The 25,474-nt window shown below is 46.7% G+C and overlaps 2 protein-coding genes across 6 annotated transcripts in view; one reads left to right on the top strand and one right to left on the bottom strand.

Annotated features, from left to right (window-relative positions):
• Tmem266 (transmembrane protein 266) overlaps window positions 1-25,474 on the bottom strand; it is a 163,253-nt gene that overhangs the window by 77,651 nt on the left and 60,128 nt on the right. For 3 of the 5 annotated variants that reach the window (XM_008823429.3, XM_017795677.1, XM_008823427.3), the window contains exons 4-5: window positions 6,448-6,602; window positions 3,588-3,661 (exon numbers count right to left, since the gene is read on the bottom strand). In XM_008823429.3, coding sequence (XP_008821651.1) covers window positions 3,588-3,661; window positions 6,448-6,602 — 229 coding nt within the window. Of the gene's footprint in view, window positions 1-3,587; window positions 3,662-6,447; window positions 6,603-7,871; window positions 8,205-25,474 lie in introns of all 5 variants that reach the window. The other 2 variants (XM_029558808.1, XM_029558809.1) reach the window with 2 other exon arrangements.
• The window catches only part of Nrg4 (neuregulin 4), a 218,543-nt gene continuing 205,084 nt past the window's right edge, over window positions 12,016-25,474 (top strand). Inside the window, exon 1 of the mRNA XM_029558813.1 lies at window positions 12,016-12,056. The gene's annotated coding sequence lies outside the window, so the exon portion shown is untranslated. The remainder of the gene's footprint in view (window positions 12,057-25,474) is intronic.

The following is a 25,474-nucleotide window of genomic DNA, read 5'->3' as shown; positions in this document are numbered from 1 at the left end:
CCCTCTCCCTCTCCCCCCCCCTCTCTCGCCTAATTCTATCCTCTGGGGCCTGCTCAGTACAAAGTGGTCCATCTTCCTGGGGCAGCCCTTAGAGCTCTTGGACAGTGAGGATGGGGTAGTATATAGCTCACCAAGGTTTGCATCTGGCCTACCACTGAGGGCCCTGGGCACTTTCTCTCACCTCTCAAAGCTTTAGTTTTCTAACCTGTAACCTGGCCTGTCCTCCTTCCCTAAGGTTCAGTTGAGACCAGGGGTACAGCACTTCTCAGAATCAGGCAAAGGGCTTGGGGGCAGAAGGAGCCCTTGGAGTTTTACTTGTGTGGAACTTGTATGTGTAATGCAGTTCACTCACCAACCCAGAGAAGGCTTGCCATGACCTCTCACCCTTGGCTTTCTGCTGCACCCCTGGGTTTGTATGAGAGAAAGAAGGGGCCAGTCCTAAAAGGTCACATCCATTTCTCCCAGAGGAGAGAGAGCTAGTTGTCCTGGATCTGTGTTCAGAGATCTTGCTTAAACTTTCCTGACCTTGGCCTTGGACTTTCCCACAGATTCCTGGCCCCTTCACAACCTGCCAATGCCAGGTCCCCAGAGGACAGAAGAGAGGAACAGGTCAGAAGCCCAGAACTCTGGGCCCAGTTTTGAGCATAACCATTAAAACCTTAGGTTGATTTCCTCATTTATACGATGCTTTTTCAATTTTTTTTTTTTTTTTGAGATAGGGTCTCATGGATCCTAGACTGGTCCGTGAACTTCTTATGCGGCAGAGGGTGGACCTGAACTGATCTTGCCTTTACCTCTTGAGTGCTAGAATTACAGGTGTTCACTACCATGCCTGGTTCCTGCCCTTGCCTTTGGACTTTCCCACAGATTCCTGCCCCCTTCACAACCTGCCAATGCCAGGTCCCCAGAGGACAGAAGAGAGGAACAGGTCAGAAGCCCAGAACTCTGGGCCCAGTTTTGAGCATAACCATTAAAACCTTAGGTTGATTTCCTCATTTATACGATGCTTTTTCAATTTTTTTTTTTTTGAGATAGGGTCTCATGGATCCTAGACTGGTCCGTGAACTTCTTATGCGGCAGAGGATGATCCTGAACTGATCTTGCCTTTACCTCTTGAGTGCTAGAATTACAGGTGTTCACTACCATGCCTGGTTTATGTGGTGCTGGAATTCAAACCCAAGATTCTGTGCATGCTAGGTGAGCACTCTACCAACTGAGCTCCAGCTCCAGCCTTATGTGGTATTTTGATAAGGACCACACTAGCTTTTTTTGGTAGGCAAATGTACAGGCCTGATCCACTGCCAAGAGTTCCTAGGCTCTCTGGCTCTTTCTGTTAGGGGTACCCCATATCTCAGTCATCAGGAGGGCACAAATGGCATTCCCCAACCTTCTGTGGTAGGGATGTCTGTGAGACCTTGCTAGCACCAGGGTATTGATGCTTGGTTCCCCTGGTGCTGTCTACAGAAGCCTATCCTTGCTAGCCAGGCAGTCTCAACGTGGTATCTGCGCACAGCCCTTCACGCATGCTGGGGAAGCTACACTGAGGAGCGTTTTCTCCCGTTGTTTCACGGCCCAGCTGCAGCCCCGTTCTCCCCACTCGTGACATGGTCTAAGCAAAGGAATAGCCCTTCTCCTCAGCCCCACAGGCTCAGCTTTCTCTGCTAACCCTGTGGGAAGCCCCAGCCCCTTCTTCACTTTGCGGGTGCAGGTGGGGGACCCTGAGGTTACTATTCCTGTACACAGGAGCTTGTCTGTTTTAGGTGGTTTGTCTCTGGCAATGACAGGAATGGAATGCCAAATTAACGCTGGGCAATAAATTCTGCAAAAGCCAATAAAACCAAAGCAGAGGGATAGAGGGGAAGAACCGCAGCAACTGATTAAACATTTTTGTTGGCAGTCACAGACACAGGGCACATTTTCCAAGGTTTGTATCACAGAGACATCTGGCCCCAGCCCATGGGTTTGTAGGAGGGAATCCCAGTAAGAAGAGATGAGGGGCCATGCAGGGCTGGACCCTATGGAGACATCAAGCTGGAGAGCACTCTTTTGTGGGGGGCCTGAGCACCACCAGGCAGTGGCCTCACTAAGCTGGTCAGGAAACTTCCTGGGAGCTCAGAGTCAGGATCTGCTTGAGTTGTCTGAGTTGCAGGCCAGGCTCACTGGCTAATTCCATGGACTGCAGGAGCTAAAGCCTGAGGAAAAGTGTTCTGTGCTACCTAGCACAGCACAGCCACACCCAGACTCAGAGTTCTGAACTAGAGGGCTGAGGCCCAGACCTCTTTTGATTTTTAAGGAGAGAGACTGCAGGGCTATTGGCTAGGCCAGAGAAGGCCATGGAAGTCTGACCTCTTGGGGTCCCTAACCACACTATAAAATATTCTCTTGCTCGATAGCCCCACCCATGTTGTTCTTCTTCCCCAGCACCCCACCTCCCTTTGAGGCTACATTGTAGTCTTGACCCTGAGGCTGGCCTCCAGTGTATTAGCAGCTGTGTGTGTACACATGTGCCTGCCTGTTCCCAGAGGGCTCTGTACCTTATTTGTGTCTATCTTTCATTGAAAAGCCCCACTAGGATTCTTTTGTGGGCAGATGTGTACCTGTGATAGAAGGTGGGGACACACATGTAGAGTGGCCAGTGGCTGGATGACCTGGTCAGTCCTTTGCCCTGTTTGGAGGAATTGGCTTTCCACATGAAACTGTTTGGCCCTTCACAGATCCCCACTGCCCACAGTATGAAAATGCCCAGTTTTTTTTTTTTTTTTTTCCATTCTGCCAGGAGACCATGAAGCAGCTCTAAGTCAGTGACCGCAAATTCAGGCCACAGTGTCATTGTGATGGCCTGAAGAGGTGCCACTCACAAGAGGTGCCACCCCCACGGAAAAACTGAGGAATGTGCTGGGGGTTTTCTCAAACACCTCAGCTGCCACAGGGGCTTGTTCTGCTCCTACACTAAACCCAAGGACCAGGAGCCTTCAGTTTGCTTTTACAGAAGTGATCATCACTAGCAGTAACAGCACACTGGGCAGCACCCATGCTCCTGAGGCACCACTTCAGAAACAGCTCTCTATTCTTCCAGGCCCATTTCCCAGTCTGATCAGACCCCATCCTCCCACAGGACTTCATCAAGTCCACATTCCAGCCCTGTGGCCTTCTTCATGCTTTGGCCCTGAGGCTCAGGCTCACTGTGATGTAGGTCCACGCTCCAGGATCCTAACTGCTTCTGTATCTGGCTTTCCTGGGCCTTGCCTCCTGCCCACTCCTCACTGGCCACACTGACCAACCACTTCTGTCCTTTGGGTATGCCATACTCAGTCTCACCTTCACAAATCCATCGCCTGCCCCTTCCCTGACAACACTTGCATAGCCTCTGGATTCCAAGCAGGGTTCTCCTGCTTGGGCCAAATCCCCCCAGCTGGGTTGGCCACTGTCTGTGTCTGCGAACCCTCCCTGTGCTATCTCCTATGGTGAAATGGCCTACACGGTAGCAGAGGGCCTGACATTAGCAAATGTGTAGCAAAATGAAGCTAAGATTTCCCAGGAATGAGTTACCCCAAAGAGGAGATGCCAGGACCCAAATCTTTACGTACCTCTGAGAAGAACACAGAGAGAATGGCCAGACTGATCCAATGAATGACACCAGCAAACTGGAATGCACTGGAAACTGCAAGGAACACAGTGAGGGCCAGGTTTAGGAGACAGGAATTGAGTGTATGGTTCAAGGGCAGGGAGGGGATGGGTTGCAGCATCGAGGCAGACTCTAGGACCCCTGGGTGCCTGTGGAAATATTTAGATCTGGTTGAAACTGGATCAGAGAACAAGGGTAGTTATAAGCAGTGTCTGCCTGGAAGCAGTGGGAGCTCTGTGGCCAGCATGTTCTTTCTAGCAGCCATCTCCTCCTGCCCACAGGCTGCCTCTCTGGGTTCCTGCTCACCGCTGTTGTCCTTCGTGCCATAGTCAGACTCCAGGAGAGAAGCCTTCCAGACGGGGTGTGACCACACTGAGGCTGTGGACTTGAGTGGGCAGCTTCAAGATCCATAGCATAGCCGTCCTCCTGTTCATTGTTTGTGGGGCTCCAGACCAACCTCTCTTTCCATTCTGAACTCACAGTGGCAGGGACAGTGACACCAGCAGGGTGTTTGGAGATATGGCTGAAGTAAGGACTGGCAGAGGGGGCTGGACAGGAAGTGAAAGCAGCAGAGCCTGTGGGCTGGGGTGGACAAAAAGCCTTTCGGCTTCCCAAGAGTGAAGCTGGCCACTGCTGGCTCTAATTCCATCTTTTGCCAGCCAGTCCTGGGAGTTTAGGTGTCATCCTCAGGAGGCCCTTCTAAAGGACAGGACATCACAATCAGCCTCTGGATCCTAGCAGGTCACAGTTTACGTACAAGTAAGGCCAAAAGCCAGGTGCTAGAGTCTAGGAGAGGGGTCTGGTGAGCTTTGGTAGAAAGAGGGTGGGAGCAATGGTCTCCAGAGGGGAACTTAAAAGGGATACTGGGGGTATTCTGGGGCAGCAGGCATGGGATGCTGCTGCAAACAGGCTGTGCTGACTCCCTAGGGGGTCTGCGTATAAGCAGGCTAAGAGAAGATGTCTGTAGTGGGGAGGGCCAGCCTTCCCTACGTTCCAGAATCTGTAAGCTCTGGGGATAGATAAAAAAAAAAATGGTCTTCATGAAAATCCAAGGGAAGAAGGCTGCAATATCAGGTTCTAGGAGGGAGACTCTGGGGTCCCCTGGCTCTGGGCCAATATGATCCTCAAAAGGTGAGCCCTGGAGACACTGAATTCTTCCCCATCCTGAGCAACATCAATACCAGTGGGAACCAAGAGGCTGAGGCCTGTGTGACACTGAAAAGACCTCCAGATGATTCTGAAAACATAAAATCTCTCCCCATTATTTCTCAAATGAATTCCTGTGCCTTTTTTTACGGTTTGCTTTAGAAGAGCAATAAATCTCGGATTGTGCGTTTTATGGAATTTAAGAGGCCTTTTATGAGCTGCTATTGGATCTCCCACCAAAATCAATCTCCTGGATACTTAATTTTAAGCAAAATTCCAGTGTCGGCTGGGTTCTCAGTTCTACTTGATGCCTCCTCACAACCTGAGAAGCCCAGGGCCCCAAGTACGGTCCACCGCAGGGAAAGAAGGACTCCGTTATGGTCAGGTCTCATAAAACACAGACAGTCTGGATGAGTGGAGGGATAGTCTACAGCATGGTTTAATTGAAGACTGAGTATAAAACCAGTACTGGTCACTTTATGCTGGAGGATACTTTAATTGGAACCAAGGGGCCATCAGCTGCATAAAAGCCAACTAGGCTTATCAGACAAAAGCAATTCTGTGCTCTCCCCAGAGAACAGACAAGGCTGCCATGTCATGGAGGGAGCTTTGACAAGACCCTGAGCATAGAAGATTCAGTAAATGATTTGAGGGCATTTGAGAAAACAAATCCAAAAGGACCACATGTTTTTTTGGGGGGCTGAACCTACTGTCCTGAGTTCTGTCAATGGCAGCAAAAGAAACCTCTCTGGGACCCATAATTTTACTTTTTAAAAATTTGCATTTGAGTAGTCTGCCTTCTGGATCAGAGAAAGGGGGGAACTAGTAGCTCTATCAGAAGCCTCCTGTTCATTCATAGCCAAGAATCAGACCCTCAGGCCCTCAGCCCCCTGGAACACTAAGCAGGGGTCTCCAAGAGTGAGGACAGGAGGTGGGCTTCCACTTGGGACAGCCTTATTGTCACAGGACATCAGGACAAAGGAAGGCAAACCTCCTGCTGCCACCTGCACCAAGCTGTCACAATCATAAAGCTGGGAGAATCCCCAGGGGAGAAAAACTAGCCAAGCAGTTAAACAACCTGGAGGCTGGAAGTCTCAGCTTCATGCCTCTGACCTATAGAGAGTCTCTAGTTCCCTCAAACCTTAATCTACTTTGTCTATAAAACGGGATCTTATCTTGTCACTCTTGTTCACCACATAGGGTTGTTGTTAGGGTCAAGGGTGTGGAAAAGCATTTTCAAAACTATCATGATGCATGCAAATAATGCTATCCACTTCACGCCAGGTACATACATAAGCATCGTGGTTGTTGTTAACTCTGTTAAAGCCAGAAAAAGTTTCAACCTGGAAAATTCCAAATGGGAACAATAAAAAAAAAGATACATACAGGGGTCCCCAACGTTTTTCTGTTGCATCAGTCTCTGAACATGGAATGCTGGGAAGGGGACAAGAAGAGCCACATAGGACAGAAAAGGGCAAAGTGATGCTGGGGGTGACAGAGGTGCTGCCAGACATGTTCCTTCCCCAAAGGCAACCCCAGGGGTCATTGCAAGGTCAAGAGTGGCACCAGGCTGGGGGAAGATCCCAGCCTTCAGGTTGGGGACCCCTGATGGATGCAGATGCACAGTGAATATTGACATCATATGTATTTGCATATGTATCTCTCTTGCTACTCACACTGGAGAAGCTTTATATCTATTAGAAGTTCCAGAGTCAGGAGAATCACCACCAATATTACACAGGCTACCAGGAAACTGTTGAGACTTGCACTGAGCAAAAATACCTGCCATACGGCTGCTCTCTTCCCACAGCATGGCTTCAGCCAGTTAGACCTGTAGGGACAAAAGCAAGAAGAGGGGCTGAGGGGCTGAGGGGGCAAGGGGTAGATCCTGGCACAGCCTTGACTCAAATCAATCAGCCTGGCTCCACCTGGGCTCTGTTTGGCTCTGGGTTTCATGATGTTGTTACTTTTGTTTTGTTGGCCATGATGGGAATGAACCCATGGTCTTGTGCATGCTATGCAAGCATTCCACCACTGGGCTACATCCCCAGCTGGGCTTCACGATGAAATAGTCTTATTTCAAAAGCCAGTGAATAGAATCATAAAGAGTAAAACCATCTTATTAAAGGGCAGAGTTGGGTTTATAGGGCAACTCTGGCAACGTACAACAGTGCTCTGGGCTTCAGGCTCCTCAGACTGAAATGGGTGTTAAACCAGCACCCTACAAGCGAGTTGAGCTTGCCTAAGTGGTAAGGAACGTGCAACAAACTGTTGTCACTACATTCCTGCAGGTATCAGAACCTGGCACAGGCTCTGGCATTTGGGAAAACCTCTGTTTACCTTTAGTAAAACTGCTCAAGCAGTTAGTGAACAGATTTAATTTTTTTTCAGCCATAAAAAGTAAGTTTTGAACTGGATCCCTGATTTTCAGAATATATTATATGGAATACCAGTTCTATGGAATGTTAATAGTTGTTACTTGATAAAAGTTTCCATGATTGGGTAAGTTTTAGAAAATCAGAGTCAAAGTTAAATGGGTATTATCTCTTGGATATTCTGGTTCCTTCAATATGCTGGTGTGCATTGCCATGCTCCAGAAGGGATGGCAGTATCTGTGGTTCCCTTTTTGTTACAGAGTATCAGGTGGAACTTATGTTCTGTATATGGGCTATCTTTTAGGAGACATTCATAGGAAGAGATGAGGCCCCTGAGGAGAGACTCTCCTAAGTAGGTCTGGAAGTGGGAAGGGGACCTCAGGAGCTTACAGCAGCTGGATACCTTGGTATACTTGATCCTTTCCCCTCAGGAACATAAGAGGGGAGTATTGTGGAGCTGGGGTGCTGAGGTCAAGTCTCACTTATTTGGTTGAATATGAGCTGGACCTACCTGCCCTCCCTTTCTTAGGAGGAATTAAGCATCCTAAAGGCTAGGTGGACAGTTCTAGTCAGGGAGTCCTTAATTATGGCTCTGTTTCAGTTGCCTTGGGACCATGTGCAAAGGCACCTGTTTACTCTGGGACTCCACTTCCCCATTTGGAAAGTAAAGAGTAATATTCTTTAACTTGTAGGGTTGTTGAAGGATAATGAGAGAAGTATCTGACCTTCAAGCACAATGTAGCTGAAATGGTATCAGATGATGGTGATGAGGATGGTGAGGATGATGGTGATGATAATGGTGGTAGGATGATACTGATGATGATGGTGGTAGTGATGATATCTGCTGCCCCAAACATTTGGTCATCACCCCATTTTTCCCAGTCTGCTGCAGCCTGCTTCAAGGAGGACCAGTGGCCTCCTCCTGAAGACCCTTGGGTGTCAGTGGGCTGGGAAGGCAGTTCTTTCTCTGAAAGAATAATGTGAATGCTCCCAAGTGGTGACTTCTCATAGTTCTTCCAGAAAATGCTTGAATGACAGCTGATAGCGCCTGAAGAAACCTGGTGGGAAACAGCCTCCCTTAAGTCTTTCTGGACATTTTCTAACACCAATGGGAATGATAGCCCCTGTCTTTGGCTCAGTGGTAGTGTAAAGACCAGATATAGTCATTTCCAGACATGGGAAGCAGGCCCCAGAGACACAAGAGGACTTCAACAGGAGATGGAAGTCAAGGAGGTAATTTTGTATCGGGGGGGAGAGGAGTTGACACGGGTTCCTACCAAATCTGAGAGTATGGGATGAGGGATGAGGAGACTGGCTGGGTCAGAAGAAAGGGCTTCTCAATAAGGGACAGGTGGGGAAGAGGGGAAGAAAGCTCAGTGGGGATCAAATCACAAGGACTAACAGTGGGGTCTTCATTCTCCCTGCAGGTAGATTTCAGGGTACACTGCATTGGCCATGCCTTTCTACTTTCTTGCAGGCTTCCACAGGCCAACCCAAACTGAAACCACATGTACTTAGGTAGGGTTTCCAGACAAATTCAAATTTTAGACAAACAGAAAACAACTTCCTAGTAACAAGTATATCCCAAATATTGTATAGGACACATTTGTACTAAAAAAAATATTATGGGACTGGAGCAATGGCCCAGTGGTAAGAGCATTGGCTGCTTTTGCAGAGAATCTGGGTTTTGTTTGTGGCAGCTAACAACCTCTGGAAAGCCAGGTATCTGACGCCCTCCTCCCGCCTGCATGGCATACCACACCAATTTCCCACCTCGGGTTTTGTTTGTGGCAGCTAACAACCTCTGTAACGCCAGATATCTGACGCCCTCTTCCGGCCTGCATGGCATCACACACACATTGCCCACCTACATACATGCAGGCAAAACACTCATACACATAAAATTAAAATAAAATTTTAAAAATTATCATTCAAATTTAATAGAATATCATGTATTCTTATCACTAAATCTGGCAACTCTAAACTCAGAGTTGAGGGGCCAAGGAGACTTGGTGAGGGTGGCTGTGATTTGGTCAGAGAAATGCATAAGAACCCCAGGACACCAAGAGAAGGGAAAGCCAAAGGAAAACCTGAGGCTGCCTGTTGCCATGAGAGGCAAAGTGAAGGACTCAGCAGTAAACGCTAACATTTACTGACTCAAACGGACAGCTTGTGCCCATTTGCTTGGAGGCCAGGGGCCTAAGGCTGCTGCCCACTGGAGCCACTGGCTATAGTGCTTTCACGTACCAAGCATCCTTGGTAGTTAAGAGCTCTGTGAGTAAAAACTGCCCTCCTCACCCTCCTGTCTTACCTGCTTCCCCTGCTTCTTTTCCCACAATGCAACTTTCCTACCTCCCCTTCCTCTTGGTCCTATTTGCATCTTTCACACCTCTCAGTTTACACCCAGCCTCCAAGCTGGCACTTCTGGAAATGCTATGACCTTCCTATCTCATGATCTTCCAACCGCATGCGCTCTTTTCCAGGGCTCAAGGACACCCCAGCTCCAATCCCATAACATTTGTTATCACTTGCTGCTAAGGCTGGTATCATTTCTTTGTCATTTGAAATGGAGCCAAGCACCTTTGGCAGCTGTAAATTAAAAGGGCAGCTGTGAAGCCAATTGGCCTGCGTAGTGTCCAGAGGTGAGCAGGAGGCCTCACCCTCATGGTCGGTAGAGGCAGCTGAACATTTGTCTACCTCTAACCTTGTACATTTCATGAGTATGGGCTGTATCCTACCAGCCTGCTCCTTCTGCACCACAGTGTCTATCTGTCCCCTGCGCCCCCCCCCCCGCCCCAAGAATGGCAGGAAATATGCTTAGTTCCTGACAAATCTGCAGTCACAGGAGGGAGAGGGAACTTTATATTTCTGTGTGAAAGTTAAAACACTGACTTTCTTTTGCTTTTGAAAGTTATGCAGGCAGGTACCTGGAGTCACCTGCAGTCTGTTAGCCTGAGCCAGCTAGAGGAGCAGCAGATAGAAGGACTCAGAATGGAGGCAGAGGCAAATGTGGATGTCAAATGATGTTGAAGACCCTGCATGAGCTAGTGGGCCTGGAACTAGCAAAACCCTGCCTATTGACAATTTATATTCTAGTTGGAGAGAAGGAGTCAAACAAGTTGTGACATGGTGCAAGGTGATAATGGGGCACTAGAGGGAAAACCTAGAGCCAGTGCAGGGATTAGGATGGTGAAGAGTGAGCAGACATTCTAAAACAGCTCTTCAGGTAGGCCTCAGGGAGAGTGATGTTTGGGAAAACTAAAGGGAGTAAGGCCTGTGGGTATCTGTGGGAGAGACACCCAGCTCTGTTTAGTCCATCTATGATGGTAAAATTCTATTCAGGCCCAATCAGCACCAAGACAGGAGCCAAGAGCTGGGCTGGGAGGACAAGTTTCTCCTGCATAGTGGATTTGGCTTACTAATCACTTACTATTGGGGGCACGTTCTGGGGGCACATTAGAATGACCAACATCTCCTCACAAACCCCAAAGCAGTTGCAAAACCAAGCCTCCCTACTCTGGTCTTGTTCTTCCACTCCACCGGCAGCTTAGCTGTGCTTCACCTGTGCCTGGTCTTCAGCTACCAGCCCCTCAAATAAACCAGCCTGGGAATGAGCTCATGCAGTCCCCTTGCTGCACAAGAAGGTGGCATTTGTATGATACTCTGTGTGAAGCCCCTTTCTCCCAGAAACCCCAGCACATATGGCACTGACTTAAGAGAAACAGATGAAGGAGCACCTGATAAAGGGCCTGCTTTTTCCCTTAGGGGAGGGAGACCTGGGATCTGCATCCAGGTCAGAGATTGCTGTAAAATGCCAAGGCTCAGGCCACATAACAGACCCCTTAAACCTTTACTTCTGGGGTAGGACCCAGGCCTCATGGCCTATAACCTCCTGAGGTGATTCCACTGTGCAGTCACAGTGGAGAACTGCTGTCCTAGGTCTTCATACTCAGTGGCTCAGTGGCATCAGCATCACTTGGGTACTTGTAGGAGTTATAGAAACTCAGTCTTCCCCCAAATATACTGAATTAGGGTTTGCATTTCAATGAGAACTCAGGTGACATGAGTTAGAGTTGCTCCTGTAGGTAGTACAAGAAGTGGCAGGGATTATGGATGGTGAACAGGGTTAGGGTAAAGGAAGTTTGGGAGCAGAACAGAGAAGATGGTGATTGTAAACAAGGCCCCAAACAGCAGAGAGGTCGGGGTGTATCAGTCTGACACAAGGATTTGAGACAGGCAGGCAGACTGTGTGTCTGTATGTGTGTTTGTGTATGTGTATGTGTGCGTGCACATGCACGTATGTGTGTGCATGTTTGTACATGTGTTTGTACGTGTGTGTGTGTGTGCGCGCGCGCATGCACAGCCAAACAGGCTCTGGGTTTGGCTCCTTTTTGAACAAGAGAGACAGGGATGGAGCTGCATTACTCTAGCTCTATAGAGACAAGGACCCCAGGGCTTGGCTGACTCCATGTTTAGAAATCCCAAGCAGCTGATAAAAGTTCCTGTGAAATTCAAATGACCTGGACAGTTCTAGGAGAGCATTTTCCCGACAAATGGGATCATGTCCAGATCTCAGTGTGGTTAATTAAAGATTATGGAACTTAATGGGCTGAAGGGGATATCAGCACTGACAGTGAGAAAAGTTGCTTTCTTGCCATTTTCAATCCATCAAGGCCCTGGGGCTGGCGCTTTGGGTGGTGTTATCCCTGGAGTTGCCACCAGAGGGCAGACGTTTCCTTAGTTCCTACCTTGTGCTGCAACACCCAGGGGACAGCTCAGGGGTGGATTTGGGCTGCCAAAGTCCGCAAATATCAGCAAACAGATGGCCCAGCTGGCAGGTGGTGAGTATTCTACCACAAAGTTCTGCCAGTCCCTCCGGAGGCCCCAGAAGGACCTGGGGTGGAAAGGAGGTGAGTACCTGTGCTGCTTTTTAGGTGTTTGGATACAAATTTGAGAGAATTCTAGAATATGAAAATGAACTTGGGCAAATCTCCAAAGGCTCTTTTAAGAGTTTTTGGCACTGAAAAAGCCTCATCCTAAAGGTGAAGTAGGCCATGTGGCCTGCGCTGGTGTGGGCTGGGCTTGTTCCTACTGGGCCAAGCCTCCTCTGCCCCACAGTCCACTGTGCTCTGGTGCAGAAGGGAGAATATGTGATGGGGGCCAGGGAAGGAAGTCACATCATTTCCCTGGCTTGGCACCTGCGGAGTGGCAGGAGTATGTGGAGATGATGGAGACTCTAGTTGTCCTAAAAGCTGTTCACAGACAGTGGAGAATCATGGTGTCCCAGAGGAGGTAGAACCCCTATGGAAGTTGGATTCTCTAGGGTGGCCAGGCCAGAAGACAGTGTTAGCCTGAAGCTGGGCATACTGGGCTTCCCTAGCCTGTCTCTGGCTCTGTCCTTAGGCAGGCTCTGCTACAATAGTGGCTTTGCAGCTTTCTGGGTGCAGAACTCTCCAACAGATGAAAACAATGGTCATATGGCCCAAGCCTGCATAAAACCACAACCCTGTGTATAAAATTTCAAGAGGTGCACAGACTCCTTGATTCTCACAGACAGATCATCTAGGGAGACCTGAGTAGTGCAGCCCCAGCTTCTTAAACTGTGGGTAACCACCTCATACAGGATCATGTAATTGAATGTGGGAGTCATGAAAAAGTAAATGGTAATAGTAAAAGACTGTTGAACACAAAACAACCAAAAATTAAATTAAAAAACAAATGCATTGTGCTGGGGAGAAGCTCAGTGGGTAAAGTGTCTGCCTTATAAGCATGAAGGATCGGAGTTCGATCCCAGAACCCATGTAAAAAGCCAGGCAGGCAGAGACAGGTAGATTCCTGAGGCTTGCTGGCCAGCAGGCCTAGACTAATTGGCAAGCTCCAGGTATAGTGAGAGACCCCATTTCAAAAACTGAGGTAGAGAGCAATCAATGTTGACGTCTGGCCTCCATTTGCCCTTGAACACACATATAAATACACACAAAGAAAAGGTCAAAAGAGGGCTGTGGACAGCTCAGTGGTAAAGACACTTGCCTTGCACATGTGAAGCCCTAGGTTAAATCCTTAGTACTACACACACAAATACCAAATATCTGCCGAATCTGAGGTGTTTCCGGCAGCACTCCACCCATGCTGCATATTCAACTTCACTGCAGCCTTGGATCTGAACACACTACAGCATACTTTGCACTGAGTACGCTGTCACCACACAGTGCCAATGAGCACTTCCGGAAACACCTTGGCTCGGGTTTGAGACTACTGACTGTTATAAATTTCAGTGTTTTTACTGAACAAAGTTTTCTGGGGCTTTTTAAAGTTTCTTTTTTATTGAATTTTTATGATTTACATGCAATATAATTTGATAGTATTTAGATGCCCTTCCCTATCCACATCTCCCCTTGTTGCACCCCACTCAATTTAATGTAGTCTATAATACATATACAGATAATAAGGTCTAGCAAGTCTAATTAGTGTCACCAAATGTCCTTCAGTATGGATTCATCCACTGGAGCCTGTAACTTACCAAGAGTCCCATTCCTGAAAGAGACTTGTCTCTGCCCCTCCCAGCACCCATCAACTCCCAAAATTTCCTTAGGTTGGGTTGGAATTTCTTACCCACTTCCTCATGTCTATGCTGGGATTTCACATGGTTTGAGCTTGCATGGGATTTGAGCATGTTGTCACCATTGCTGTGTGTTCACATGAGTAACTGACCAGCTACCTAGAAAATTGTTTCCTTGTGGTCATCCATTACCTCTGGCTCTTAAAATCTTTCTGCCCCCTCTTCTGCAATGATTTCTGAGCCTTGGGAGACAGAAGTTTGATAGGTACCCTGTTCAGGGATTAAGTAGCCTGTAGTCTTTTGTTTTCTGTACACTGGCTAGTTGTGGGTTTCTGTTTTAATCACCATCTGTTCTTACAGAGACATAATGGGGTTTATATTTTTTCTATTATCATTCCTCAGCATGTATCAAATTAGTGTATCTTTGGATTGTATTGTGTTAGAATGTTTGACTTTAAAGATTGCTACTTGAGGGCTTGGAGAGATGGCTCAGCTACTAAGAGCAGTGGCTGTTCTTGCAGAGGACCTGGATTCAGTTCCTAGAACCTACATTGTAGCTAACAACCTTCCATAACTCCAGTTCCAGGGGATCTGATGCCCCTTTGGCCTCCATGGGCATCATATAAAATGGGTACACTTACATACATGCAGGTAAAACACTCATACATATACAATAAAAATAAATAGGTAAAAAAATTAAATTGCTACCTAAGATGCTAAAAAAATTTCATTACAAGATTGTTAAATAAATTCTGGCTTGGATTAGGACAGACTCTCCAATAATTTCTGAAATGGCCCTAAGCATACTTCTGCCATTTTGTGCTATATACTAATGTGAAGTGATGTTCTCAGTGTTATTATAAAAATCACTGTATTGTCGAAGATGCTCTACCCTGCAGTGTCAAATATTCAGTCAAGATTTAATTATTTCTATAAAAATAAACAAGCACATACAACTCACTAATGTGAAAATTTGCTTTCGTTTTGTTGGTAAATTACATGTATAGCAGAGAAGTGTTTTAAATAAATTTATTGGGGCTGGAACAATGAATCAGCCATTAAGAACACTGGCTGCTTGTGCAGAAAACTTGGGTTTAGTTCCCATCACCCACAGGGTGGCTAATGACCATCAGTAACTCCAGTTCCAGGGGATCCAATGCTCTCTTCTGGCTTTTGAGGGCATTGCATACATGGGTACACTTACGTACATGCAGGCAAAACACTCATATACATAAAATAAAAATATATAAAAAAGTTTAAATTATGACTTATTATAAATGTTTGATTTGTGTACCTACTTTATATACCTATGTATCTAGCATTACATAAAAATTTCTTTTTAAAATTATTTCTATTTTATGTGTATGAGTGTATTGCCTATATGTATGTAAGTGCACCCATGTCATACAATGCTGAGGAGGTCAGAAGAAGGATTCGGATTCCTCTAGAACTGGAGTTAAGGATGGTTCGTAGCAGCCATGTGGGTGGTGGGAATTGAACCCAGGTCCTCTGCAAGAGCAGTCAGTGCTCTTAACCCCTGAGCCATGTCTCCAGCACCCACATTCTCCATTTCTATGATGCTGATAACTGATGCCCTGGGAGCTGCTGGACTTGGAGTGGCTTTGACAATCAGTAGAGTGCCCTGGGCCTTACTTTATTTTTCTTTTACTGTTTTCATTCTGGATAATTAAAATGCTGTCAGAAAAAGCCATAGGACTGACAGAAATCCAACTCTCTCCTTGATCTATACATATATACTATGTATCAGGAGCTCTTCTGGGCACTTACAAAGGTTAACTCAACTACTGCGTTAGAAGCAGCTCCTTCATCTTCTCTGTTGAAATGTCTTTGATGGCAATTAGTCTCTACAAATGTGGAGTCCAATATTTGGACCTTAGTTTTCCAATCCCATGAATAGACTCTCTGCCTTTGCAGAGGTGTTGTAAGGATCTAAAATATTAAAAATTGCATATATAGGGGCTGGAGAGATGACTTAGTGGTTAAGAGCATTGGCTGCTCTTGCAGAGGACCTAGGTTCAATTCCCAGCATCCACATGGTGGCTAACAACAATCTGTTGTTCCAGTTTCAGGGGATCTGATGCCCTCTTCTCACCTCTACGGGATTTGAATGCATGGGTGCATTTACATACCTGCTGGCAAAGCATACATACATAGAAAATAAAAAGAAGTAAATTAAAAAAATAAAAGTAGCATATATAAAGCTAGCACACAGCTTACTGTGTCATGGCAATGACAATTTAGATATATGGCTCACATGACTGGCTTTGCTTGTCAACTTGAAGAAGCTGCTTGTCATATCTTAGAAGGGGGAACCTTAAATGGGAAAATTTCTCTATGCCTGTGGGCATGTCTGTGAGGCATTTTCTTGATTGGTGAGTAGTGTGGGAGGGCCCAGCCCACTGTGGGTGGTGCCATCCCTGGGCAGGTGGTCCTGGGTTGTATAAGAGAGCAGATTGAGCACAGGCCAGAGGAGCAAGTCAGTAAGCAGCACTCCTTCATGGTCTGTGCTTCAGCACCTGTCTCTAGGCTCCTGTCCCAAGTTCCTGCTGGGCATCAGCCAAATAAATAATTTCTTCTCCAAGCTGGTTTTAGTCAGAGGGTTTTGTTGCTGTTGTTGAATTTTTAACTTATTTTATTTTATGTGTGTGTTGTCTGCATGTATATAAGTACACTGTGCATGCAATGCCTGCAGAGGACAGAAGAAGATGTCAGATCCCCTGGAATGGGAGTTACGGAGTTATGGATGGTTGTTAGCCACCATGTGAGTGCTTGGGAATTGAACCCGGGTCCTTCAAGAGCAGCCAGTGCTCTTCCCACTGAGCCATCTCTCCTGCACTTGGTCAGAATGTTTTATCACAGCAATAGAAAGCTAACTAGGACAATGGCATTAGCAGATGGATCCATTTGATCTGACTCTGAGAAGTGCTGGAATAAACTGCATGCTACATCTAGTCACTGTGTGCCCACTAAGTGCTGGGTACTGTGCTGGGTGTTGGCATATGAGGTGTACAGAGTCTTCATCTTCATGGAGCCTGCAACCCTATAAATGAACTTGCAGTGGGTTCTAGAAAAGGAGATGGGAAAAAAGGAGAGAAAAGCAGGAGCACACAAGCATGCTTTAAGAAACTCTTGGGCTGAAGGTCAGAGGCTCCTCTCTCAGCCCTTTAGGGGAATAAATAAATTTCAGTTTCCAGGAGGGTAGCTTCAGTTTTGCAATTAGAGTTAAAGGTTAACCCCACTGGCCTGGGAATGAGATAAGAGGACTGTGTGAAGCTGGGGTCACCAGAGGCTGACATTTATTTGCCCTTGAACCTCACATTTCTTGAATCCTCAGAAATATCAGCTCTGGGAAAGGCAAAAGCTGTGGTGGCAAGAGCTCAGGGCTAGTAGGTAGGCACTATCACTGCACTTGGCAAGCTGCTAAGCTCCTTTCTGGGATGGCCAGCATGCACCATGGACCTGCTATACCTACTTAGGGGACCAAGAGCACTGTCCCCACATCTCTGAATAGCTAGTATGTGGTCAAGGAGTGGTCCCAACTCTTGACAAGGAGTTCAAGTTGATACAAGGAAGAGAACAGGGTGCTATTGGATCAAGAAGTCCGCTTCTACCCAGAGAATCATCAGTTCTGAAAACTGGCCACAAATCTAAAGATCTCCTTTGTGTTAGGCTTTGCAGCTAGGGATGATTGGATAAGGTCAACCTCCTAATCCAGTGGGAAGAAGCTGTCTACAAATTTTAGGCATATACTCCCCCCACCCCCATCCAGCTCTCTGAGTTTACTGAATCTGGCAAATTCTCAGTTGGCCGTGCTCCCCTTCCTTCTCTTTGGTCAAATTCTAGATTGCAAACCTCTCCACAGATGATTGGGGCTCCTATCTGGAACACCATAAACAGCTCCCATTGCTTTCTGCACAGCCTTGTGCAAACTTTCCTCCCTCCTTCCAGCGACAGCTCAGGCGCGCCACTCTATCCCCGTCCATCAGAGGCACTCTTCTGCCATCTAGTGGTTTCCCAAGGCTGTACACTATGCATGGTGTGAAGGGTAACTGCTTTAACAATGTATCTGACTTGATTGCTTTTTTACTCAATCAAAAAATGAAGGACTCTTGGATTACAGAAAATGGTATCAATTGTGATTAGCACAAATTTTAAAAACCTTAACTAAAACTTTATTTAATATTTGGAGCTCAGGGAATCCTTGTGAAAGCTGAACTTTCTAAAAATAGCAAAAGTGTCATGGGTGTGTGGGCTCAGCTTGTAAACAGGAACACCTGGTACCCTGGAAAGAAGGGTGGTACTTTACTGTAGACAAATCTCACTGGCATCAAGAAAGTACATAATAAATCCCAGTCTCCCCACCCCGCACCCCCATCATCTTAGGGGGGTGATGAAAAAGATTCCATAAACCATGTGATGCAGAACTTCTAGGCTTCACTCTTGCATGGTCATATAGCTGAGGCAGATCTGCCTGTTAACCCTGAGCATCTCAAAGTGCTTTCTCCTTTTGAATTCTTACTAAGTAAAGCTGGCATGGTCTAAGGCAAATCTGATTACCTTCTTTCAGGCTAACTTTGTAGAGGGGAGTAAAGCTAGAAAATGTCTGAGGTTTCCCAGCCACAGTTAGGGCATGAGAAGCTCAGTGTCTTACCCTCTCCCTGCTACCGTGGCTCTTCCTCAACTCCACCTAGATCAGCTTGTACCACTCTGAAGGGAAACTGGGTTTCCCTGTGTCATCTTATCTTAGTGAAGTCCACTTGTTCACTCGCTCAGCCATTCAATTCCTTCATTCATTCAGCATGCCCACATTCAACTGATCTGATCTCTCCTAAAGGGAAATTCCTGGCCCAGGGCTGGGGACAGACTTGGAAAGTGATTGTCCAAAGCTGTGAACCTACCTGCACATTGTGAGGAGGTGGCAATGGGTGAATATTTTGCTGAGAAATATATCTGTGAATTTATTGCTTTCCTAATCAATGATAACCTGGCAGGAGGGGATGCAAAGGGCTATGGGAGCATGGAGTCAGGGGACAGGGGACAGGGGACAGGAGACTTTCTGGAGGATGTACCCTTAAGATATTCTGGGAAGAGAAGAGGCTATTCTGGGCTGTGATTAAGTGGCCCCTCCCCCTCCCTTCCTTTTGCCCTCAGCCATTGCTTGCTGTCATATCTAAAATGATTTCAGTCCTTATTTAGAGGTGTTTGCTATATTGGGTCTGTCTTATTTTTCTAACCTGACATCTCAAAAAATATCTCTGTGCTCCCATTAGGCTGTCTTCCTCTGACTCTGAAGTCCCAGCAGAAAGTCACTGTTGGTTTTCTTTCCCTGTAAGCCTGTCTGAGACCCATGCTTTCTCAAAGCTTCCTGTTTGGGAGTCTGGCCCTGACCTCTCTCTTACAGTCCAGCTCTAAACCCCAAGACAGAAATAATTACCTCACTGAATGCAGAGTGCTTCTCATTTCTTACTTTATTTCTGACGAAGACCATCTATTCCTCCATGACTCTCTTTGCAACTCTGTTCACTGAAAATAGGCTCACTAGCTGTATCAGTCACTTTTCTGTTGCTGTGATAGAAACACTGACCAAAGCACCTTATAGAAGGAAGAGTTTTATTTGAGCTTATGATTCCAGAGGGGCAAGAATCAGTCCATCATGGTGGGGAGGCATGGTGGCAGAGGTAGCTGGAGAAGGAGCAGAAGCTAAGCTCTCACATCTTTAAGCAGGCACAGGAAGCAAGAAAGCAACTGGAAATCTGGCAAGGGTTAAGAACTCTCCAAGCCTGCTCCCAGTGACATGCTTTCTCTAGCATGGCCATACTTTCTAAGACCACCTAAAACAGTGACATCTGCTGGGGACAAAATGTCCAAATACTTGGAACCTATGGGGGACATTCTCATTCAAACCATCACACTAATCCTCTGTGTCATTTGTGAGATGGGGATGAGGTCCCTTGCCCTGCATTACTATACATAGGCCACTACCATCACCTCTCCTGTTAGGCTGCAGGCCTCTCCAGGGTGGAAACACAGATTCTCTGAAGTTTTTGCATGCAGTGGCCTCTTGTCTTTACCAGACCCTGCAAATCAACCACATCTTCAAATTATAGGGCTTGGTTAAGAGAGAGCAGAAGTTCCAGTCTGTGCGGTGAGTTAGCCTCCGGCATTTGCAATAGCCTTCTCCCAAAGGTAGGTTGGTGGTTGGTTCACTGAAAGGCAGTGCTGCACCTCACTCTGCCACCACTGAACAGAGAGATTTCCATGCCAAAGATGGCACCACAAGTAAGAGGCTCTGGTTGAATGCATGCGTAAAACCCTAGCATTGTTCAGGACAATGACACAGGACAAAATGCACTGGAGTAAAAGAATTAAGAAAAAGCTTAAGAGGGAAAATCCTTTCCAGACCACATAATGACTAGAGAGGTTGAATAGAATTAAGATCTAGTTCTGGACTGAAGGTTATGAATGGAAAACTGACTCTTAAAAAACTGTTTTACATTAACTAATTAATTAATTGTGTGTGTATGTGTTGTGTGTATGTGCACAAAGGTACCATGGTGTGTGTGTGTGTGTGTGTGTGTATGTGTTGTGTGTACGTGCATGAAGGTACCATGGGGTATATGTGGACATCAGAGGATAACTTCTGGGAGTCAGCTCTCTCCTTCCACCATGTGGATTCTGGGATCAAACTCAGGTCATCAGGCTTTACAGTTTATCAGCTGATCTATCTTGTCAGCCCGAAATGGGCTCTCTTAAAAGCTGTGATGCACTATGGGTAATTCTCCAACATCCACACAGCAATTCACCATTCAGAGGATAGATCCAGAGGATAGTCTATGGATTGTGCCATATCCTTTGCCATGTGATGGAATTCAGTCAATAAAACCTAAGGCAAGTGCTGCTGGAGGCTTCTGGGAAGGGTCTGTGTTGTTCTTAAGCTAATGGTGGGTAGTCATTCTCAACTGCCAGAGAAAGGATGGCTACCACAGGCTGCCCTCTCACCAACTGTGAGGCCACCTTTGGCATCAGGTAAAGCCAACACTTGTTGGTAGTTGTGATGAAGGGAGTCTGGCCCTTGCTGTCACTAATGAGTCTCTGGATCAACCTCAGAGCTACCTTAGCTCTGGATTCCACATTATAGAGGCCAGTGAGTTGATGGTGGATTTTCTGTCATGCACAGTTCAAAGCCAATCCCTGGTGGCAGAGTGTGAAGTAGAAAATTAAGGCAGCAGAAACATGCAGGACTTGGATGACAGAGAATAAGGTATGAGTGAGAAAAACCGAGCTAGTCTTGAAGCATAATAGTGTCATGGGGCTTTGCAGCTGGGGCTGACACCTCTGCTCTTCTTCCCCCCTCCCCAGACTGTCTGTTCATCTATGTGGACTTACATGGAGGTTTTGTGTTACCACTACTGAAGAAGGGAGATATTTGGTTGGGGGAAGCAGGCACAGAAAGGGAAAGGAAGATGGGCCTGGGTAGCTCCTTAGAGTGAACCAGGGACCTGGATGCAGTGAGGGAAAGGCTAGAAGCAAACAGAACCAGAGCAGAGGTCAAAACTGTAGGAAAGGCACGGACGGCATGGCGCAGAGTCGGGGGCTGTGGGAGAAGGGAGCATTCCTTCATCATCCTGACTCGAGCCCATACTGCATGAGCTCTAGCTTCCCAGAGGACTGGCACTGGGCACTAGTATTCACACTGTGAACACCATCAGCAGCAGTAACCTCATGGGCAGCAACTCAAGGATGATAGTGAGCCAAAGCAAGGGAGGAAAAAGAACATGGACTCTAGTGGTGCCTGTAGGTGACTGACAGGTTTCATACAGCTTAGAAGTGTTTTGGAAAGCACTGGCTCCTGCTAAGGAGGACAGAAGCTTAGGGTCATTGGGGGTGAGCTTAGGAACATGTGTGGCTTATTTTGGTAGTAATGGGTGAAGGAAGGCCAAGTACCTTCTAGGTTCCACTAGTTTGGGTCACAGAAAATACATTTTGGGAAAACAGTTCTCTTTGGAGCATGCTGGATCCAAGATGGCCACAATGGGCTATTTTTTAAAAACTATCTGGGTAGAGATAAGAACGTTCCTCCTCTCAGACACACAGCCAGCTCAGGAGAAGAAGAGATCATTTGATCAACACCTGTCAAGATTTGAAGGTATTTTGGACTCCTATGAAGCTGTCCAGGTAGAAGTTGGGAGTTTGAAAGAGATTTGGGTCAGGGACATGACTTTGATCATTACTGGTTGGAAATTTAGTTCACATCAAAGAATAAAATTACTGAGTGTGTAGAATTAGTATAGTGAAAATGACCAAAGACAAAAAAATGAACTCCAACATTTAAAGACCCAGCAGGTAACAATTTTTAAATGGCTAGAAGGCACAGTGGTGGAATAAGGGTCTGTGTTTATGATGGCAGGCAGGGGGATGCTCTGTCAAGAGGGAGGTAGTGGCTGCCAGTCTCAGATGATGAACAGGAGACTCTATAAGGATCTCAGTAGCAAGGGGATGCTGATGCCTGCATTGGGCATTGGTTACGTTTTTGTCACTGTGAACAAATATCTGACAAGAAGCAACTTAAGGGAAGAGGACTTATTTTGACTCACTGTTTGAAGGGATCTAGTCCATCATGGTGGGAAAGGCATGGCAGTGGGAGCATGAGGTAGCTGGTCACATTGTATCCACAGTCAGAAAGGAGACAGAGAGGGAGAGGAGGAGGGAGAGGGAGAGGGAGAGGGAGAGGAGTCACTAGACACCATTGTTCCCGAGCCTTGGTGGGGCAGAACATCCTTGTAGAAGAGCAAGAGGGAGAGAAGCTTATGCTATGGCATGTAAAAAGGGGAGAGGGAGAGGGAGAGGGAGAGGGAGTGGGAGAGGGAGAGAGAGAGAGAGAGAGAGAGAGAGAGAGAGAGAGAGAGAGAGAGAAACTGGTGCTCAGCTGGCTTCCTCTTTTCTTGTTTAGTCTGGGACCCCTGCCTGTGGGATGGTAGCACTCACATTCAGGGTGGATCTTCCCTCTACAGTTAAACTTCTCTGGAAGGTGCTCACAGAGACTATAGATAATTAAAAACTCAAGTTGGTAATCAAGATTAGCCATCACAGTGCCCCCTGAGAATCGCTTCCATGGCATGGAAGAGGCTGCGGCCAGACTGAGGTAGATTGAGGAGTGCAGCAGGTGTCAATGACGCTTGTAAAAAGTTTGACTGCAAAGAGGAACAAAGAAGTGCTGGTGGCCAATAGGGACGTGGAGCTAGGGATATAGAGTCAAGGTTAGACTATAAGAGGGTGGAGGGGTGATGACATCTGGGACTGTACTTTCATGAGGAAGGAGGAGAGACAGTCATCTGCTGAGGGAAAGAGGGGATATTGAGGAAAAAGAAATCAATGAGAAATGGTCACAGAGGGCTCTGCAGGACTGCTGGGAAGACTGGCCAGCACAGCTGAAAATCAGGTTGAGGCTGAGTGGAGACCTTGAGCCTGAGGAGGTCTCAGTCTGCACGGTTGCCTGATTTTCTACCCTGAGCCTCGCGAGAGCTGCCTGAGAGTAGAGGTATACAACAGGTAGCTCTTCAGTTTGAGCCGGGCTAGGTAGGTATAATATGACAAAGGCTATGTGATGGTTAATCCGGTCAACTTTACTGGATTGTGAAATCTAAAATAATAATGATAATTGACAATAATAAGAATATTGAGACAGAATCCCACTATATAGCCCTGGATGACCTGGAACATGCTACGTAGACCAGGCTGGCCTTGAACTCACAGAGATATGCCTGCCTCTGCCTCCAAGTGATGGGATTAAAAGTATGTGCCACTCTGCCTTGCAACATCTAGGATATCTAGGATCTGGGTTCGTCTGTGAGAATGTTTCCAAAGATGATTAACTAAGTAAGGGTCAGGAGGACTTTCCCTAAATATGAGTGGCGCATCCCATAGGCTGGGGGCCCAGAAGGAACAAGAGAGGTTGAAGGAGGAAGCCTGTTAGCCCCTCTCTCTCTCTGTTTCCTGGCTGCCAGGAAATGAACAGCTGTCCTGTCACATGCTCCTATCATGATGTTCTGCCTCACCACAAGCCCAGAAACAACAGAGACCAGAGATGGGGGACTGAAACCTCTGGCACATGAGACAAAATCAAATTTTCCTATGTTGAGCTGTTTCTCTTGGGTATTTGTTACAGTGATGAAATTTTAAACACAGACTTCTCAGTAAGTGGAGGAGCTTGGTCCAGATAGCTCCTCACCTGTACCTATGACTCAGCCTAAGTTAGGATGACTGTCCATCTCACCTCATTTGTGCTTCTGTGCACAAATGGGAACATGGGCTTACAGTCTTCCAAGCCACCTTCATACCTTATACCCTTAGGATGGCTACTATCTAAAAGTGGAGAATAACAAGTATTGGTGAAGATATGGGAAAATGAAGCACTTGTGCACTATTGGCAGAGGTGTAAAATGATGCCGCTGCTGTGAAAAATACTATGGCAAGTCCTCCAACTATTAAAAATAAAATTACCATGTGATCCAGCAATTTCACTTTTGGAAATATACCTCAAAGAATTGAAAGCAGGGTCTCAGAGATATTTATTCATGGCAGCAATATAGAAGTCACCCCAAGGGTCCACTGGCAGATGAATGGATCTACAAAACATACATACATACATACATACATACATATGTATATATGTATGAATATTCTAAAAGGAAGGAAATTCTAACACAAGGGTAAAGTCTGAGAACATCATTCTCATTGAAATAAGCCAGCCACAGAAACACAAATATTATTATGATTTCACTTAAAAGAGATACCTGGAGTGGTCAAATTCAAAGACAGAGAGTAGAATGGTGGCTGCCAAGGGCTAGAGGAGAGGGAGAGGGCGTTGTCCAATGTGTGGAGTTGCTATTTTGGAAGAGCTTTGGGGGGCAGATGGCAGTGATACTGCACAACATGAGGGGATGGGGTTGCTTCCCTCTGTTACCTCATGACCTGGAACAGGCCCCTTGCACTCTGACCTTGGCGCCCTTTTAGAATACTTAGAATATTCACTCATTTAAGGTCTCCTCCAGCCCTAACAGGGATATCACCAAGCTCCAGGGACAGGAATGCAGGGCAGATGAGTCTCTGGGTGCCTCCTCAATAGGGTCCCTAAGGTCCTTTTGTTTCCTAGAGAAAAAGATCCATTCCTACCTATAGTGCTTCCCTCAGTAGGAAAAGGTCCTGCTGACAAGACCTGACTTGGCCTGAGCCCTGTAAACCGGGACTCTTCATCTGGATTTCAAGGCTTCAGAAAGGGCGGGGTTGGATGTGGTGGGAAAACCCCGGGACATGCAGCCAGAGCCAAGAGTGGCTTTACTCCTTTATAATATGCTTAGGCTCATTCTATGTTTCCTGTGCTTGTTCTTCCTTCCTCCAGGAAGCCCTCTAGCTGCCAAGTGGGTCCCACTGAGAGCTCTTATAGTCCTTTCCTGGCTGCTTCCTATATACCCTGGGCATACCCGGTGAGCTGAATCAAATCAAGGGCTTCTGCCTTGCGGACACTTAATTTTATTCTAATTGAGAGAAACCTTGCAGAGGGCCAATTGAATGGTAGAGCCAGGCTTCTGACAGTCTTCTCCTTGGAGTTCAGACTAGGAAATGAGGCATGCATATCAGAACAGACCAGAAAAGGGGGCATACTTCAGTGTGATACCGCCGCATGCGGCACACCCACAGAATGGTATACTCACACCACAGTAACGGGGCAGATGTGAATTCTGAACTAGA

This window comes from Nannospalax galili, unplaced genomic scaffold (genome assembly GCF_000622305.1).
Source record: "Nannospalax galili isolate Female #2095 unplaced genomic scaffold, S.galili_v1.0 scaffold28, whole genome shotgun sequence".
Lineage (NCBI taxonomy): Eukaryota > Metazoa > Chordata > Mammalia > Rodentia > Spalacidae > Nannospalax > Nannospalax galili.
Note: the sequence above shows the minus strand (reverse complement) of the source record. Positions and strands in the feature narration are given on the sequence as shown.